The 17,714-nt window shown below is 41.6% G+C and overlaps 2 protein-coding genes across 2 annotated transcripts; both read left to right on the top strand.

The window, feature by feature from the left end:
- Positions 1-9,281: 9,281 nt before the first annotated feature.
- LOC311054147 (general transcription factor 3C polypeptide 2-like) lies at positions 9,282-11,780 on the top strand (the record flags this gene model as incomplete). The annotated part of the gene is made up of 1 exon (XM_084070026.1): positions 9,282-11,780. The coding sequence occupies one exon, from the start codon at positions 9,282-9,284 to the stop codon at positions 11,778-11,780; it is 2,499 nt and encodes an 832-aa protein (XP_083926152.1).
- A 4,645-nt stretch (positions 11,781-16,425) lies between these two features.
- LOC311053600 (protein TEX261-like) lies at positions 16,426-17,019 on the top strand (the record flags this gene model as incomplete). Its single annotated transcript, XM_084069212.1, has 1 exon — positions 16,426-17,019. One exon carries the CDS (start codon positions 16,426-16,428, stop codon positions 17,017-17,019), a length of 594 nt encoding a protein of 197 aa, XP_083925338.1.
- Between the last annotated feature and the right edge of the window lie 695 nt (positions 17,020-17,714).

Genomic DNA, 17,714 nt, shown 5'->3' with positions numbered 1-17,714 from the left:
ATACAAATACATTGGACATAAAGTCATTAAAGGAGTAGTTCACCCAAAAAAATGACTTATTTTCTATCAATTACACACCCCATGAAGCCTTGAATTCATGGAGATTTCTTAGTTTTTGTCGCATTCCTAAGCCAATAATTTGATGATGATAATAAAGATCCTTATGTATCCGGTAGGAGACTCAAAGGAGACTCTTTGTGTCTCCTACCGGATAGACCGCTGGTCATCAAATCATTGTCTTAGGAATGCGACAAAAACAAAAAAATCTCCATGAATTCAAGGCTTCATGGGGTGTGTAATTGTTAGGAAATAAGTCATTTTTTGGGTGAACTACTCCTTTAAACTGATAACATAGACTGAAGTAATTAAAGCGGGTCATGATTGCATGTTTGGAATCATAACAGCTGACATCAATAATATATCTTGCACCTATAATTGACGGCCAAACTCATGGGGCTACACATGTGTGTGTGCGCGGTCTCCACGCACACACATGGCCCAACTAACTCCACATTTTACCCCAAAATTCCTCAATATTCTGCCTCTGAACCGGCTGCTTCCCATACCGTTACTCTACTTCCATGATGTACAATAAATATGAAACGCATTATGCCCCAATACTATGCAAATCTCTTCCCCAGCGCGAAATTCACTTCCGGGTGCTTATTTTGGTCTGACATCAGAGAACCCACATATAATATATCACTATTAACCTGCAGGCCGCATTAAGTGAAGGTGAGGGCCGCATGTGGCCCCCGGGCGGCCGGTTGCCCTGCTATAGTGTTAAGTATACGTTTGTTGTTGTCGGGCAGAAACCTCTCGTCCTATTTGATCATACTACAGCGTCGCATAAAAGCATCAACAGTAGCAGATCTACAAGCTTGAAACGCACAAAGCAACATGTTTTGAGCTTGTAGATCTGCTACTTTTGCCATTTTTGAATCCTGAAAAGTAACAGTTTTTGGACATTCTGAGGTTTCCTCCCGATAGACGATATTATAGTTTCATCTTAGCATTAGATCAAGACTCACATTTCTTCTTATTGATTTTGATATCGATACTTAGTTTAGATTAATTATTCTCCTGCCTGAGTGTCATTTATCTTATGTTACAATTTATAGCTCCGTTATCTCTCCTATCCTTAGGCTTTTACATTTGTTTTGTTCTAGATATTTTACGAATATTTTATGTGTAAAGTGCTGTACAAATAAAATGTCATTATTATTATTATTATTATTATTATGATCTCATCTATGACATTCTTGAACACTCTCCAAAAATAGTGTTTGTAGTTAGTTCCATGTTAAAGTCTCAAATATCTTGATAAATGTATATTACTCTAAATCATACATGGGCAACTGGCGGCCTGGGGGCCACATGCGGCCCCCACCTTAACTTAATGCGGCCCGCAGGTTAATATCAGAATAGTGATATATTATTGATTTCAGCTGTTACGATTCCTAACATGCAAACATGACCCGCTTTAATTACTTCAGTCTATGTTAGTAGCTTAATGACTAGTATTTAAATTCTATAGTCTTTTTTATGTCCAATGTATTGTATGTGTATTTAAGTTCATAAAGCTAACATAAGTATAACTAAATGCATTTGAAATTAAATTAAAATGTAATACTTTTCAGGATTCGAATTCAAAAATAGCACAAAAAAAAAATTGGATTCCAAATCAAAAATAGCAAAAATAGCAGATCTACAAGCTCAAAACACTGCGACGTGTTTTGAGCTTGTAGATCGGCTATTTTTGCTACTTTTGTGCGACAAAGAATGGCGAAGTAAGTACAGCATTCATTTAAGAAGAATACGGAGGTGTCTGCCCGACAGTATACAGTATAAGCAATGTGGCCCTCTGGAGTGAGTGTGGAAATATAGTGGCCCTCTCCATCATCAAAGTTGCATCACCCCTGCTCTAAATATAAAGTGTTTATCCCAAAGCCACAGATGTTATCCCACCATACGGACCCTTTATGTTCAGCAATATTCCACATTATCCAATGAATAAATGGTTCAATCTGGTCTGTCTGAACATCACCATCCATCCATATCTACGGTATTGAACCCCATGTAATCCAGGAAATACAATGACGTTCATCCACAGACCGGATTAAATCACTTTTGTATTAAACTATAATGAACATTAACTGAACACTAACACCCCGTATGTACGGATAACATCTGTGGCTTTAAAATAATCACTTTATATTTACAATGCATACATAAATGTAGACGCACGCGCCTTAAACACAGAACCACAAACTATTTGGTAAACTGGCGCAGCAGGTGAACGCAGGTATTACACTCCATGTAAGTGTGGAAATAGAACGGCGTTCCGACACACACGGGATTAAAACACTTATTTATTCAACTTTACGCAATATTACGGAACACAACTGACCCGTATGGACGGGTAACATGCGTGGCTTTGGGTTTAAACACTTTATGTGTTGGTTTGGGTTCATTTATGGGGATTAATGAGTCGTTTAAAACGACCAACAAACATCAGACTCTTATCACCATAAATAAACCCTGACCGTCTTGATCCAAGGCTTAAATAGATTACAAAACGCACATTAATGTATATATGGAGGGATTAGATCTACAAACCTCCTCACAGTGAGTGTGGTTTAAGGTTTAAACTTTAGGTGACAATTTAGTTCAGTGATCATTTGGAACAAATGTTTGTTTGATGATAGCCTTGGCTCAAGACTATCAGAGATGTATTTGATCGATTTAGACATTTCATTTCAAGTCAGACTAGTTTGATGCATTTTCTCCCTCAGTTATAAAACATAATATTTCACATATTTGTCCATGTTGGTGTCATAATAATTCACAGTCCTACAACACCTTGAAAGCTTAAATAATAATGGTGTTAAATATTGGTGGATAAAAACGTGTCATGTTGTTGATATAAATACCTTCTACAGAGGACCGTGGCGCTCTGCACCCACACCAAACAATTCAAAGCAAACGAGCGTCGTGCGCCTGCTCCGATTTAAACCCGTATTCACATCCGGTCCAAAGCCCCGCCTACTGGATCCGGTGTGTTGAACACGTTCACTTAACATGGACGCACCATTTCCGTTTCCCTTTTTCTGACCGGATGTTCAACCTGCAGAGTGAATGGATCCCCAGAGACTGCTCTCTGTCATCAACACTAAAACATCTACACCTGCAGTGGAGGAAAAAGTACTCAAATTCTTTACTTAAGTAAAAGTACCAATACTGCAATATAAAAATACTCAGTTACAAGTAAAAGTCCAGAATTCAAAATGTACTTGAGTAAAAGTACAAAAGTATTGGCATCAAAATGTACTTAAAGTACCAAAAGTAAAAGTACTAAATATTTGAAAATAGCAGCTCACAGCAGCTACAACGCTACAACGCGTCGTACATACATGAACGCATCGTTTCCGTTTCCGTTTGCTGACCGGATCTTCATCCGGCAGACAATTGATCACAATCAGTTAAAAAGTGCCTTTTTATAAATAAATATTGTATTGTGTATAGCCCAGTGTTTCCAAAACGTTTTAGCTCGAGACCCTAAATGATACATCTCTCGCCAGGACCCAAGCTAGAGAAAATAGCAGATCTACAAGCTCTTGTAGATCGGCTATTTTCACTGCTTCTTAAACATTTGTTTTCTAATTTAAGTAATATCTTTAACTCTTTTTTTTTTATTCATTCATGAAATTATTTTTGAAAAATCATTGAATTTCGTCGCCTTGCTAAACTAATGGCCTACGTCATTTTTTAAAGTTTTTCAGGAAAAATAAAAAACTGATCCAAAACAAAACTATATGATATTTCTTAATCATTTCACCCAAAATGTTTATAACAAATTATGACTATTTAAATAGAAACAACACTGTCTGTCAGTTATGTAACATAAGAGATTTAAATAGGTTTAAATAGGATTAAATCTGACTTTAAAAAAAAAGCAAAAAACAGCAGGCATACATTTTCTCACTGTGTGCTTTAAACACAAACCACCACCAGAGGGCGACACCACTCCTTTAGAATCGATCTTAAATCCACTTGAAGCTGTCTCCACCAGGCCTGCTTCATGTAGGAGGACCCTACAGCCCTGGATCTCAAACCTTTTCTTGTCAAGGACCCCCACATTGATACATATATGGCCGAGGACCCCCGTCTGAAAAGGTTTTGTGCCAGAAGAGAAGATCTAGTTCTATCTAGTTTGTTTTTAAAAAGTAAAGTGATTCAAAACGTTCCAATATATTGTCGATATATTAAAACATAATCTAAAAAAGCAGATGTGCAAATGTACTTTATTTATTTATTGTTAAAGCTCACTACAAGCTCACAACGTGTGAGCTTGTAGATACTCTTTTAACTATTTTAGATTATAAAATTTCCTGTAGGTAAAAAGGGTTAATTTACCTGTGACCCGTAAAAGAAGAGTGGCAAAGGAGCTCTGTAGACTCAAATAAAATGTATAGAATAAAAGTATCATTAGTACGTTCACTATAGATCAAAACCTGCAGTGTGACATGTCTCCATAGACTGTTAGAATAGAAGAACAAAGTAGTGATCAGAGACACTTTATTCACAACAAGTCTATTTATACTGTGTCTTAGATCATCACAAACCCTCCACCACACATCACATCACATCACATCCACTGGCTCTCTGTTGTTCACTACACTGTCTGTCCATCACTATCAATATATAAAGTACACTACAGTGTCCATCACTATCAATATATAAAGTACACTACAGTGTCCATCACTATCAATATATAAAGTACACTACAGTGTCCATCACTATCAATATATAAAGTACACTACAGTGTCCATCACTATAAAGATAGAAAGTATACTACAGTACAATACCAGTGTCCAGTGTAACTATAAAGACATAAAGTACACTACAACCCTACAGAAAGTTAAAAGATAATACGAAGTAAATTACAGTGACAAAATAAAGACAAAGTATACACTACAGTGTCCAGTGACACTATAAATACATAAAGTACACTACAATGACACAATAAAGACATAAAGAACACTACAACCCTACAAAAAGTAGGGTTGTAGGGTTGTGTATTTTTTTTTATTAAGGATCCCCATTAGCTGGTGCCATAGCAACCAGCTAGTCTTCCTGGGGTCCACACAAAAAAACATACAAAAACAATTATTACAGTTGTAAATATGAACTTATTAAATGTCAGTACTCAACACACGATACATTATGTAGCTAACAAATAAGATAGCTAAAATTGCATCTGAGCATAACAGAAAACAAAAAACAAAACAAAAATACACAAGAAAAAACAAAACTAAAATATAGCTGCAAGCAGCGATAATACAGGGCCAGAGAGAGAGAGAGAGAGAGAGAGAGAGAGAGAGAGAGAGAGAGAGATGGATACTGGAGAGAGAGAGAGAGAGAGAGACAGACATGGAAACTGGAGAGAGAGAGAGAGACATGGAAACTGGAGAGAGAGAGAGAGAGAGAGAGAGAAACGGAATAGATTGGAGAGAAAGAGAGGGAGAGAGACAGACATGGAAACGGAATAGATTGGGGAGAGAGAGAGAGAGAGAGAGAGAGAGAGCCATGGAAACGGAACAGATTGAAGAGAGACATGGAAACGGAATAGATTGATGAGAGAGAGAGATGGAAACAGAATGGATTGATTGGACATCTCAACCTATTGCCATTAACAGGAATCGAACTCTCAACCTTCGGACTAATAGGCTGCAACACTAGCTATAGTGCTATAGCTTTGTCCAGGCTGATGTTGTCTGTTGAAGATCATAAACTCTTGCATTCTGTCATGAACCAAGCCAACACTAAGACCACTCGTTCACAAACCATTTACCAATAGAGAAATTGTATGTCTCCTCGCAACCGAAAACAGTGAAAGCAGCCGATCTACAAGCTCAGAAACATGTTGTTATCTGAAAAGTTTTGAGATTGTAGATCGGCTATTTTCAGAATGAAGTATGTCATACATTGAAAAAACGTACTCTCAAATGAGCATTTCAGGTTATCTTTACCATTTGCACATGTATTCATTGATACAGTCATGTTGTTTGCAATTCAACTTAAATGAAGTCTGCATCAAGTGAGGCCTGAACTAGCGACCTTGAGATTGTGAGGCACTTATTTAAGGGAGACGCCATTGGACCAACAGACAGTGAACTGTGAAAAAAAAGGAGATCACACAGATGATACAGTTTCACGCAAATAGCTGAAAAATCCTGGGTTTAAGTGTTTTTCAAACTGTTCAAAATTGCGGACAATCTAAGGGCGGAGCTTACTGGTCAAAGCGATAGATGTGTTCCTCATGAGTTCAGCTATGGCCGCCCCTCAGAGAGAGAGAGAGAGAGAGAGAGAGAGAGAGAGAGAGAGATGGAAACGGAATAGATTGAAGATAGAAACGGAATAGATTGAAGAAACAGAGAGAGAGACATGGAAACGGAATAGATTGAAGAGAAAGACATGGAAACGGAATAGATTGAAGAGAGAGAGCCATGGCAACGGAATAGATTGAGTCATGTTTTTTGCAATTCAACTTAAATGAGCCTGCATCAAGTGAGGCTTGAACCGGCAACCTTGCGGTCGTGAGGCACTCTTAGGTAGTTACAACACTACCTATAGTGCTATAGCTTTGTCCAGGCTGATGTTGTCTGTTGAGGATCACAAACTCTTGCCTTCTGTCATGACCCAAGCCCCTGTTTCACTAACACTAAGATCACTCGTTCACAAACCATTTACCAATGAAGAAATTGTACATCTCCTCAGAATCAAAACTAGTGAAAGTAGCCGATCTACAAGCTCACAAACCATTAAAAGTTGTCAAATTGTACATCGGCTATTTTCACAATGAAGTATGTTATACATTGAAAAAACATACTCTCATTGCTATTTGAAAAGTTGTGAGATTGTAGATCAGCTATTTTCACAATGAAGTATGTAAAAAACATTCAATTAAGTATTTCATGTTATCTTTAACAATTGCAGATGTATTCATTGATAGTCATGTTGTGTGAAATTTAACTTAGATGAAGTTTGCATCAAGTGAGGCTTGAACCTGTGACCTTGAGGTTGTGAGACATACACTTAAGCGGGAAGCTATTGCACCAACAGACAAACCTCTGAAAAAAGAGATCACACTGATCATACAGTTTCACGCAAATAGCTGAAAAATCCTGGGTTTAAGTATTTTTCAAACTGCTCAAGATTGCGGACAATCTAAGGGCGGTGCTTACTGGTCAACGTGATAGATGTGTTCCTCATTAGTCAAGGCACATGTGTAAGCAGGTCTAATGGCTATCGGCCAAACGAGGCATGACTTTTGCCTGTTTAAAGTTTCAATTTTCAAAAAATTGCTATAGCGCCCCCGTTTGACCAATTGGAGTAAGATTGGTTTCAGTGATATTTGGAATGGCCCTTTACATTTCTGCAAAGTTTCAAAGAATGGTAAGTCTGCATGTATGTGTTAGGGCAGATGAATAATTGTCATAAAACTGCAATATTCATTGGCTCATTAAAGCTTCATTTTTTCACTTATGGAAAATCTTTTGCAAACGTTTGTCGGCATAGGTCCAAAGTTCATGTGTAAAACGTTTCGTGCAGATTGCTCAAAAATCACAGGAGGAGAGGGGAGAGAGAGAGGAGAGTTTTAACTGCTTTTTACTGCTTTTCATATAATTCGAAATGGTGGGAGATCTAAAGGTCAGAGGTCAAAAGTCAAACAGTGAAAGTTGTTAGGCATGAGGAGACGCATGTGTGCATCGAAGTTTCATGGCTGTAGGTCAAACAGGGCATACCTGTTCAAAGTTGGCATTTTCAACTGAGTGCTATAGCGCCACCTTTTGACGAAAGATTGTGAGAATTATTTTTTGATAGTTTTTCATGACCATCTACCATATGGCCGAGTTTCGTAAAAAGCGTATGCACGGTTCAGCCAGAACTGGCAAAAAGGGCAGAAGAAGAAGAAGAAGAAGAAATGGAATACTGCCAATACCAAAACAGGTACAGAGCTGAGAGCTCTGTCCCTGTAATAACCTCCCGATCTGTATTGCGTTTAATCAACCTGATGCTTTGTCTCAAGTAAACACTGTCATACCTACAGTCCTGCGACGCGCCTTTTGGTGTTGAACTTCAAATCTGACCATTTCTTCTTGACCTAAGGAACGGTATAGACCAATTTACGATAAAAAAGACATATATATATATATATATATATAGGCTATGGCATGCCATGTATTTATTGTCCAAATCTATATTGAATATAAAACCTCTGCTGGTGTTCGCTCTTCTGTGTACCTTTTATATCGCTTTTAAGGCTACCAAACGGTACCCTTTATTTTTTTCTACTTCAGAGATGAGGACATCCATCTGTGCCAGACAAGGGAGTTGCAGACTTTTCTTCGATTGACTGGAATCCCCTCCTCTGGCTCTGTAAATGGTTTACTCAGCTGGGACTAGCGAACATTCAGAGCACACTTGCCAGAATTAGCCATAAATGGACAACACCGCCCCATATATGGAGACAACTGAAACATCAAAGACTGACATCATAGACTTTGGGCATAACTGCTCCATATACGGATATGACTGACATCACCATAATGACACATAGCACCGTGGCCAAACGTATAAAGGCAAAGGTAAACTCTATATTTGGAAACATTGACAATGTGTTTCAGCCAATCACAGTATGAGGTTAGATGTCACAATGCAGCAATATTCCTTGGCAGAAGACACAACCATTGGTGATATCATTGGTGGTTGAAATGAATTCATCCAGTTACAGAAGAATAAGTAACATGGAGCAGCCAAACCAGGCAGAAAATGTTCTCACACATGAGCTGGCATCCAGGGATGCAAATGCAACACAAGCGACGAGCAGTGAACCTCCTCTGTCAAGTACATCAACACAAGGGCAAGAAGGGCGAAAGGAACAGCCCTCACATTTGTCTCTAAGCTCGAGGGGAAGACCACTGAGGGAAAATCCAAAATTTATGAACTATGAAACTGACCTGGCTTTTGACATGAAAAATCTGAAACAACTGAGAAAAACTCCCATCAGGAGAAACTCAAATAAGGGGCAAGTCACTGAGAAGATTCTATCAAGGTGTGGCGGGCGTAAGCATGCTATCAAACTAACTGAGGACGGTGACCAGGAAATGAGTGAAAAACTACCAGCAGAGTCTTGCAGAGAACCATCATATAAATCTCCTAAAAAAGCCCCAATGTCAAGCTCTCAAGTTACAATACCTCTTGCCATAAAATGTGCCATGGAAGATGTCCCCACAGAGGTTGGTCAAACGGAATCTGAGCAGCCAAAGCCAAAGAGGAAGCAGGTGACAAAGAGGGTGGTAAAGGATGTGAGACCAGCAGAAACATTGGCAGATCAGAAGAAGCAGGGACAAACCTCTAGCGCAACTGTGGAGGAGCAGGAGATCATGCATGGTAGCCGTCCCAGGAGAGGTGCAGCTAAAGCGGCACTGAAGCTCCTCCATGACTGGGCAAAAGACATGCTAGTCAATCCCAGTAATAACACAAGCTCCCCTCAGGGGTCCCGGAGTGGTCACTCCAGTCCAATCGCGGCAGAAGAGAAAGCTCCCAAAGGTGGCAGAGCACGTGATAAGGGTAAAAAGAGGAAGCATCCAGACATTAAGCATAGGAAATCATATGAAGATGAGGACTTTATTCCGGGAGGCATTGGAGAAGACGAGGAAGAGGAGGAGGAAGAGACAGAAGGGATACTGGAGTCCGATTTGGAGTCAGCTGTTGATTCCATAGTAGAACTGCGCCGCAACAAGAGTATTCAGTATCAGGGCAGAAAGTATGGCACTGCACCTAATGGACTGCCTAACAACATGCTGCAACCTTGCTCTGAAAGCACCAAGTGCAACAAGACGTTCAGAGAGAAACATCAAAGCAGTTGGGTCTTCCCAGAGTGGATTCCCTCCATGAACGACTGGAAGACTGTTCCACAAAGTGACTTGGAGGAGTATCTTCCCCAGGAGATGCAATCTGCCACTTTCAAGATTTCCAGAGAGGGTCTGAACAAGGAGACCCCTCTACAAAAACTCAACAGGTTTGAGGCCATGGACAAGCATCCAGAGCGCTGGGACACGCTCATGTTTACCGGTGGGCCGGTCTGGGCTTTGGAATGGTGTCCGAGCCCGGATGGTTCCAGTGATAATCAGTACGTAGCCCTAGCCTGCCACCAAGGCATGGACGACCAGCACTATGCCAATGAGAAGTACACTGGGACTGGCCTCATTCAACTGTGGGATCTAGGCAAGCTGGAGTATGATAGCAGTCCAACGTCACGCCCATCTCTAGTCTATGGTTTGGCCCAGGACAAAGGTTTCATCTGGCAACTCAAGTGGTGCCCTGCAGGGGCGTGGGAGCTACCCACCTGCTCCAGGAATGCTCCATACCTCCCCAGACTTGGTCTACTGGCAGCAGCTACCTCCACCGGCATTGTCACCATCTACAGCATACCCCACCCGCAAGCTCTACTTGCCAGCAAAAAGCCAATTGACTCAGAACACAGCCAAGTGCAGCCCATATTCAAGGTCAATGGTGTGATAACTCTGAAGTTGGGTTCTTTCATAGCTCCGCACAACAAAATGAACAGACAAGTTCTGTCTATGGACTGGTCAGCAATGAGAGACCATGACATAATGGCTCTGGGCTTCTATGACGGATTAGTAGGCCTGTGGAATTTGTCGTCTACATCGTCATTTATGCGTATACGTGAACCTGACCATTCCCTCGCCCTCCTGCCCTATCGTTGTTTCCAGGCCCATGACAGCTGTGTCCGAGCCTTGGCTTTCTGCCCCGCCGCCAGTGATCTGTTGGTGACTGCTGGAGACGACCGCATGGTGAAGGTGTGGGACCTGACGAGGCTGTACGACTACATCACCGCACACAGGCGTCACCTTACCACTGAGGTATTTTGGCCCTTAAATGCCCCTGGCCTCTTTCTGTCCCAAGAGAGTAGCTATGCACCAAATGGCCAACACGGAATCTATTACTTAGACCTTGGCTATCACAAGATCAAGCCTGCCTTCATGGTCCCCAGGATGGCCACTATGTGGTCCATGTCATTCAATGACTGGCTGAACAGCCTGGTGACATCAGACACCCTGGGTGAGGTCATCTTTGACCTGCTTCCTCAGATCAATGGCAAAATCCAACACACCAAGAAGACCGCTCAGAGGCGCTTTCCGGTGTACTTCACAGACATGGTGCCTTATGACGCAAACACCTCCGATGAAACGGAAGGAGCAGGGGAAATGGAAGGGGAAGATCAGGGTGAAATGGAAGGACCATCAGCCGTGGAAAGTGAGAGGGTGGATGGACAAGGGGGAGCTGAGAGCCTGCCTTTGATGCCCCAGACATACAGAGAGGCTGTCAGGCAATACTACCTCCACTACAGAGACAGTGATATGCGGACCTTTAAGAAATTCCAGGAGCGGGCTCTGTGTAAACGGATGCAAAACACGGAGGTGAACGCCAAGATAGATTTTGACACTATGCCAATGGCTGCACTACATAAGGTTCGCTTCAACCCTAACATGAGCAGCCACACCTGGCTTGTTTCTGGCGGCCAGGCGGGGCTGGTCAGAGTTCACTGTCTGAGGAGCATGTACAGAGAAGACACTAAGAAGATGGTCATGAAGTGCAAGAAACAGTTCACCGCCCTCTACCACCCAGAGAACCAGAGCCAGGCCACAGAAGACTTAACAGAAACCCAGACCAGCATTACGCCACTATAGCACGATTTTGGGTGTTTCACCCTAATGCGTGGTTCTACCCACAACCTTATAACCATCACCATCACCATCATCATCATCATCATCATCATCATCATCATCATCATCATCATCATACTATAAGCGGTAACCGGAACACTTGCCCGAGAACACACGTGCCCCCATTTTTTTAGCAGAACTCTCGGCCCCAGCGAGTCGCCGTGCCGAAGTGACCATTCCGACGTCGCCGGATTTGACTAGGGTGAGTGGACTTTGGTGCCAGAAACACTTGGGTCCGACCATTCCGAGGTCGCCGGATTTGCCCTGGGGCGAGTGTGTTTTGGGGCAAGTGTGATACCCTCACAATTATGAAGCAACTTTGTGAAGTAACTTTATAATGGCTTTATTGCAAAAGTGCATTTATTGAGGTTATTGTATTTGGGTGTATTTGAATATGCTCCACTTTAATTAATATTCCCTATGTGATGATGTGCCAGATGTTTTGAAAAGACAAGTCAACTACTTAAAATAGCTTTAAGCTAAAGAATGTGGCTTTATGTTGCACAGAGATAGTGATCCTTGATCTTATGCCAGATGCAACTCTAGGTTGAATCTATTGCACTATGTGATGGTAGCTAAATGAGACCAGTACAAATACTGAAATATAGCCTTTGAATGTATTTCATTGTGATGTCGTGATGACTATGAGGTTTAATGAGAATATTGAAGCCAAATGGTTATATTGTGAATGTTAAAGTGGAAACATGCTAATGTATTTTAAGGGACAGCAGCTCATACACACAAGTTATTCTATACTCACCTGTAAAACACCAACAGACACAGTGACATAGTTCACCCACACACATACATGCCATACTTACCTTGAAGGTGCTAAGGACTTTGTGCAAAAGAGACATTGTTGCAGTTTAAGGAAACGTTGGTTTTTTTGATTGTTTGTATTATTGTGAATAAATGAGAGGAAAATTAGGAACGAAACTGAACGGGTTCATGTCCTCATTCCTGTGACTGTTTACATTGTTTTTCAGACTGAGGCAGTGAACCAAAATTCAATCCTGTTACTGTGGTACCCGACCCAGCTTGGGACCCGTAACACAAGCATTCTTGTATTCCTATAAATCACCAAATGTCTGTCCTTGAAATCTCTGTCCGGGATATAAATCTGCAACCAAATGGTCGCAGATTTGGGGTGAGAGCTTCAGATGACCCCTTGATGGAACGTGCCAAACGGCAGTTGGGAGGGGCCTATGGATCCCGAGAATAAAAAAAAAAAAAAAACGGGCCGGGGGAGGAGGCAAAGGATTTTCTGAATCCTCCTGAGGTCTGAGGCGGGGGCATCGGTTCTAGGCTTCTCTGGTAGGTCTGTCAGACTCCTTGAGTGTCAGTGGTTCTTTGGGATGGTTGAGGTGGTATAAAGCACCTCAGGGTTCTTCAGTGGTTCTTTGGGATGGTCGAGGTGCTATATATTGTAGCACCTCAGGGTTCTTCAGTGTTTTTTTGTGATGGTTGTGAGACATTGCTTTGTGAGGCGTTTGTGCTGGGTGATGTTCATGCGGAAAGGCTGGGCTTTGCGTGGCATTTGTTCCAGGCGTCGTGTGACGTTCGTGTCGGGCTTCCTTGTGACGAATGTGAAGGGGGTTTATTAGCTAAGCTTATTGGCTAAACTTCGTAACTAATTTGTGTCATGGAACAATAAAAAAGAGTAGTGTTCAAATTATATTTACCCTCATTTTCATAAAATCTCTAACACAGGGATGGGCTCAGGATGGTTATTATGTCCCAATCAACCCGACTAGTAATAATATTATTTGTTATGTTATGTTATGATTATGTTATGTTATGATTATGTTACTAAACTTTAGGTCTAGGGATAGGATTTTGTAACATTAAGACTATTACCAGGCTGTTGAGCATGAGGTGCAAATAAAGGAGACCACACAAGTCAGTCTCTACTTCTATAACTCCACCTCCACCAATCAGACCCATCCGCTACCCTATAAAAGGGCTCAGTTTGCTTCAGTCCCCATCTCTCTTATACATTTCACCTGTCCATTTGTGGCCTTGTTTTGTAGCCCTGTGTTTTTGATATCCCAGAGCAAACTTCTGTATTTTGATCTACTAAAATAGTATATGCTCTGCCTTGTTACATTCAATTTATGTAGTGCTTGTTTTTATACCCACAGTCGCTTTACAAAACAAACCTTCCTTTATTAACGAAGTAACTAGTTAAAAGGTTAAAACTAAGCAAAAGAAAAAATGAAGGGTAAAAGTGTCATCATGTCTGTGACCTAACCCATTGCAACACCGGTGCTTGTTTCTCGCACATGATTTGGCAACACGCAAACCGATAACGAAAGCTAACTGCAACATGCAAACCGAAAGAAAAACCTAACTTTTTGGAGACCCCGACAAACAAACAGACACACAGCCACTTTGCCAATAGTATATATAGATGATGATGATAAGTTTTTAACTTTGACTTAAAAGTGGTCAGAGTTTGGCTTCTTCCGTATCTTCAGCACAGTCTGACCGATTGACTTCAAACTCGGCGTGCGTAACACCAAGGACCCAGCACCAAGGACCCTGGTGTGAATTCAGTCAGTTCTCCAGAAATAGGCTATCTTTAAATCTGCAAATCCCCCATACATGGAGATCCCTAATGTCATTAATATGATGTCATGTCAAATACACATTATAGTTGACTTATGTGGCAGACTGGATACATGATGAAGTCCGAGATCTACATTGGAGCCATGCCCTGTCTTGCTGAAAGACATTATAACAGATAAACTGTGCTGAATTATTGTTTGGTTTACTAATTACTCAATCAGCACATGGGACCACAGTCACACTTTGCTTTTGAGACAGAACTTATAAAAGTGCAGTGGAATGGCAAGATTTGTACAATCAATTCAGTCAGGCTGAAAATTACTGACGCTGAAACATAAGGGGGATATAATGCGACTTGATGACACTTAAGATTCAGACCTCAAATTCAACACACAAGTGACATCAGTGCGACAGTCCTGCTTCTATCAGTTGCGCACAGATCAAGCCTACCTAACCTATAGAGAGTTGACCTCATGCTAATCTTCTCACGGCTGGACTACTGCAACTTACTCTATGCTGGACTCGCTGATGGGACTCTCACACGTCTGCAGCTGATCCAAAACCGATAACACACGACAGGCACCAAGCTAAGAGAGCACATCTCACCGGTCCTTGTCTCTCTCCACTGGCTCCCAGTGAAGCATAGAGTGACATTTAAGATTATTTTGTTTGTGTTCAAAGCCTGTAACGGTCTGGAAGTTACGGAACAAACTCCCTTTGAGGATCAAAGCTGCCTCCACCCTAGGGACTTTTAAAAACATGCTTAAGACCCTCATTTTCACTGTAGAGGACTCCTAAGTTCACTTGTTTTTTGTGTGTTGTGGGTTGTGTGTGTGTTTAGTTTCTACTCCCTCCTGTTGTGACTGGCTGACAGTGTGACCGAGTTGTCCTAGTATAGTTTTCTTTGTCTTGTCCCATGTTCTCTTATCTCTTTACTTCTTCGGACTGTGCCCCCGGCCAGTGTAATAACTGGATGGGGGGCGCACTACAAGTCCGGAACCTATGAACCTATGGGAACCTTCCAATAACCATGCGGCCACTAGATAAATAAAGTGTGTTCTCGTTAGAAACAGTAGTACCCATCATTTGCAGATGATAGCACTCATTCATGGGAAGTACCCATCCAGTACCGTTGTCAGAGTTCTTTCAGGCCAGTCATGATGACATCAGTACTCTGGCATCATTACCATGACGTCAGTGCTGTGACATCAGCACTATATGCAATTCACTAATTACCACCTCTCCTATTAGCCTAGCTTCCACTACTCTTTCCCATAGCTTCATACTGTCGCTCATCGTCTTTATACCTCTAGCTCTGCAGTGTTGGAGAGTAGTTAACTATGTGTAGTTCAAGGGTAGGCAACAACCTCTATTTGATCTAGATGATCAGATTGGGCTATTGAGGGGATTATTGAGTTAATCAAAAGCCATATATGTTCATAAAATGTGCATAAAATCTTTTTAGTCAGAATTTAGCTTTCCTTTATTTATTCTTATTATTAAATTATTGACTTATATTCTATGCTTGTATTGTTCTTATTGGCAGCCTATAATAAGACATAAAGCAATGGTGGTTCTTCATTGGTTCCGAAAACGGTTCTAAGATTACGAGCCAAAGAACCGCTTTTGTTGCTATATACAAACAAACTACAATTTGGGGCAAGAAAATAAAATGAATATATATTTAATTTATTTTATTTTATTATTATTGTGTTGAACCAGAACCCCCTTTGACACGACTGCCCCTTTTCCTTCCACCCTGATCCTTTTGAAGGCATTTGAACTTGAAGTCGCTGTTATCAGAAATCAGTACCAGAATAGATGTCATAGATCTCAGTCATCTAATACGTCAGTAAAATGATGACATTAGTATGACGTCAGGCATGTCCTTATTAAAGGCATAATCTGTCATAACTCTGATGTTGACGCCAATATAAATAAGGGTTCCCTGAGAGACAGTGGGAGGAACGTGGAAGGTTAACACTTAGTCAAGAACGGGACAGCTATTTATTTTTGTAGTATTCTCTTATGTGTTAGAGACATGTGGTTTATTTATTTACTGAGTTGGTTGTCGTTGGTGCTCCAGATTTCATTTGTCATTCTAGCCATCTCTTCTGCCGTGTACTACGTGTTACTACTAATGGAAGAATACACTGTTTCCACCAGTCGAATAATGAGGTACATGATACTGGCCTCAACAGGTGTGCTTGCTGGTCTGTACCTGTTTGAAGGATTTCCTGTGTGGTTGGTGGGAGTGGGCCTTTTCACTAACCTGGTGTATTTTGGCCTGCTTCAGACCTTCCCCAACATACTGCTGAGCTCGCCCAACTTTATCTTCTCCAGTGTATTGGTGGTGGTGAACCATTTCATGGCTTTCCGGTACTTTTCAGATGTGCATTACCAATTCTCAGAGGTTCTGGCATACTGCATCATCTGCCTGTGGATCATACCCTTCTCGTTCTTAATTTCACTCTCAGCTGGAGAATTTGTGCTTCCATCCTCCACCCATCAGCAAGGAGATGATGTGCTGTCAAACTACTTCACGAAGGGCAAGCGGGGGAAAAGGTCTGGGATCCTCCTCATCTTCTCTTTCCTTAAGGAGGCAGTGCTACCCAACCGACAGAAGATGTACTGAGGAGGACTGGGGGAGACGGAATCTGGGTCCATTGTGAGATAGAGAAGGGGGTGAGGGAACAACAGAGGTAGTACTGACTGTACTGTCAGTCAATTGTTGTTGAAATTCTGGACAGGAAGTAAAACACAACATGCAACTGCAAACAACAGGAAGTGGCCAGCGGGGAAGGAGGAGGGCACTTGTAGGGGACAGGCCAACAAATGGTACTTCCTGCTTTTTAGCCGGCTCAAGAGTTTAAGCAGGATGTGTTTGTCTGCTTCTGCTTCTGTCTACATTGACTGCCAACAATATGTGGAGACCCTGCTGGACTCCAGTGTCCTATGCTTTGGTATTAAGATCTGTTTGTGGGTCTTCAGATTGTGGGAGTGGGCTTGAGTAAAACAGGAATAGATTCAAAGGTTACCTGAATCCTGTTGTCTGGACTTGTCAGCCACAGGGTCAGCTCTATGTTCCCACAAAGGGACATACGGATGTCCCCTAAATGTAGCAATTGGAGGTAGGGTTTGTCTCCAGCACTCATCAGAACACTACAAGCACCATTGGTTCCCTGATAGACCGCAGAAGGGCTCGGGATACCATTGCATTTGCATCAACCACGACATGGACCCTTTCATCGGCCAATCAAATTGTACATACTCCCTGCAACTGACGCTGTGGGTGGACCCTGAAGTCTCCTAATCATTAGGACCTAATGC

The sequence above is a fragment of the Gymnoscopelus microlampas genome, assembly GCF_963454915.1.
Source record: "Gymnoscopelus microlampas genome assembly, chromosome: 10".
In the NCBI taxonomy this organism is placed as follows: Eukaryota; Metazoa; Chordata; class Actinopteri; order Myctophiformes; family Myctophidae; genus Gymnoscopelus; species Gymnoscopelus microlampas.
Note: the sequence above shows the minus strand (reverse complement) of the source record. Positions and strands in the feature narration are given on the sequence as shown.